Below are 1,750 nucleotides of genomic sequence, written 5' to 3' on the forward strand. Positions count from 1 at the left end.
GGCCACTTAATTTCTTGTTTATTCTGATGAATTAATTAATTAATAAGTTTGCGAACTGTTTCTGTTCCTCGGCGCTTTCTCAAGTTGAGTCTCGCGATTTGAAGCAGCAAATTAGGTACTTTTAAGAACTCATCAAAGTCGTAGAGGCATTTTAATATGTTTGTTTTAAAACCTTTTAACTGAAATCTAATGCGAAGGTACCCAAAATGAAAATTACATAAACGCAGGCGTCCAAAATTGAAATGCTGCATTTTAATTGGTCAACAATACGGTCAGCTCGGTTCAGATCAGTGATAAAGAAAGTAGAAAAGACAATGTAAGTGTCGTTAGTTAGCGAGGGACATTGCATCAAGTTTACCTCTCTCGCGGTCGATTGAAAGAGTCATTAGAGCGAGGTACCGCAACAATAACTCTCGCACAATCAAGTACCCACTACTCTTGGGTGCTCTCCAAAGGCCAAAGAAATGGTTGGAACAATGAACCGACAATTCATGCAGTGGCACTTTCATTTGCATCGAATATCGCCTACTACAAGCACCACCGCCGGTACTATTATTATAATATTTCAATTTTCACTCTCTCTCAATTACCTCTTCGCTACGACCTGCTGGGGTAACGGAACCACTGCTGGCACGTACCATGGCTGAGCGCCTGTTTACTTAACGTAGTTATTATGTGCGGCCGACCTTCGTTCCAGCTACTGTTACTTTCGATCGTACTGGTACTCCAGTTTCAATCAGCTGTGATCTTGGCCCATCAGGAAGGTAATTATTGTGTACTTTGACAAATTTATCAACAGTGAAGAAAATTTGCATTGCTCGTCCAGATATCGAAGGTTTGCTTCGACAATAAATCTTACATTTAATTATCAGATTTTATGCCTGCGATGTAAAACACACCAAAAACCGCCTTGCAGCAGTTAATTAATTGCCAAAGGTACTGAATATTGTTAAGGAATAGCATCCAACATCGTTTACCAGAATGTTTCAGTTCACTTTTCAATCTCAGGCATTCGGTTGTGTATATGTTGTGCTTACAGCAATGAAAATGAAATGAAACGAATGATTTTGGGACACTTTCGATTCCTAAATGAGAGCAATTGAATTTTTTTCTAATCTCATTTACTCGTGATTAAGCCGAGAAGAAACCGCTTCTCATTTGATATGTTCTGCAGAATGTGGTCGAAGTTTTCGAAGGTCCAGGCAGCCCAGAGCTGGATCAGTTGGACGGATAATTAATGGGAAACAAAGTATCAAAGGGGCTTGGCCCTGGCAAGTAAGTACCTATCAAGTGCGTTCCTCCATCCTTATCGTCTGTTAGTACGTCTTGATATTCGGCCATTCTCAAAAGAACTAAGGGCGGGTGCGAATGCCACGCAAATTATGAATATTTGGCTGTTATTACCATTATATAGCGCATCAGATCCTTCAGTAACTCTCTTAATACGGGCCCGATTTAAGGTTCTAAAGCGGGTGATTTTGTACTAAAGTCGTATTTTGCAAACTTGAAATCAGTTGAGAAACTTGAGTCATAAGTGTTTGAATGTGGAAACGTTATACTTAACTGCTAATATCAGGTCGATTTGGCAATGTGTTAAAAAACTTAGAATTTTCTATAAAACCTGCATCTCGGAAAATTCCAATCGGTTGAAAACTTTCAAAGTTATGACGATTTTAAGGTCAAAAAGAATTTTTACCTCGATTAACTCATTTTCAAAATAGAACATCGGATTGTTTACAAAGTGTATTCT

The 1,750-nt window shown here is 38.8% G+C and overlaps 1 protein-coding gene and 1 long non-coding RNA gene across 2 annotated transcripts in view; one reads left to right on the plus strand and one right to left on the minus strand.

Moving 5' to 3' along the window:
• LOC109539251 overlaps positions 1-1,750 on the minus strand; it is a 17,406-nt gene that overhangs the window by 9,900 nt on the left and 5,756 nt on the right. The window lies entirely within an intron of this gene.
• Positions 445-1,750, plus strand: part of LOC109539249 (tryptase beta-2) — a 7,513-nt gene continuing 6,207 nt past the window's right edge. Inside the window, exons 1-2 of the mRNA XM_019906885.2 lie at positions 445-764; positions 1,175-1,275. Coding sequence (XP_019762444.1) covers positions 674-764; positions 1,175-1,275 — 192 coding nt within the window. The 5' untranslated portion in view covers positions 445-673. The remainder of the gene's footprint in view (positions 765-1,174; positions 1,276-1,750) is intronic.

This window comes from Dendroctonus ponderosae, unplaced genomic scaffold, assembly GCF_020466585.1.
Source record: "Dendroctonus ponderosae isolate FM_Combo_2020 unplaced genomic scaffold, Dpon_F_20191213v2 Dpon_F_20191213_7, whole genome shotgun sequence".
In the NCBI taxonomy this organism is placed as follows: domain Eukaryota; kingdom Metazoa; phylum Arthropoda; class Insecta; order Coleoptera; family Curculionidae; genus Dendroctonus; species Dendroctonus ponderosae.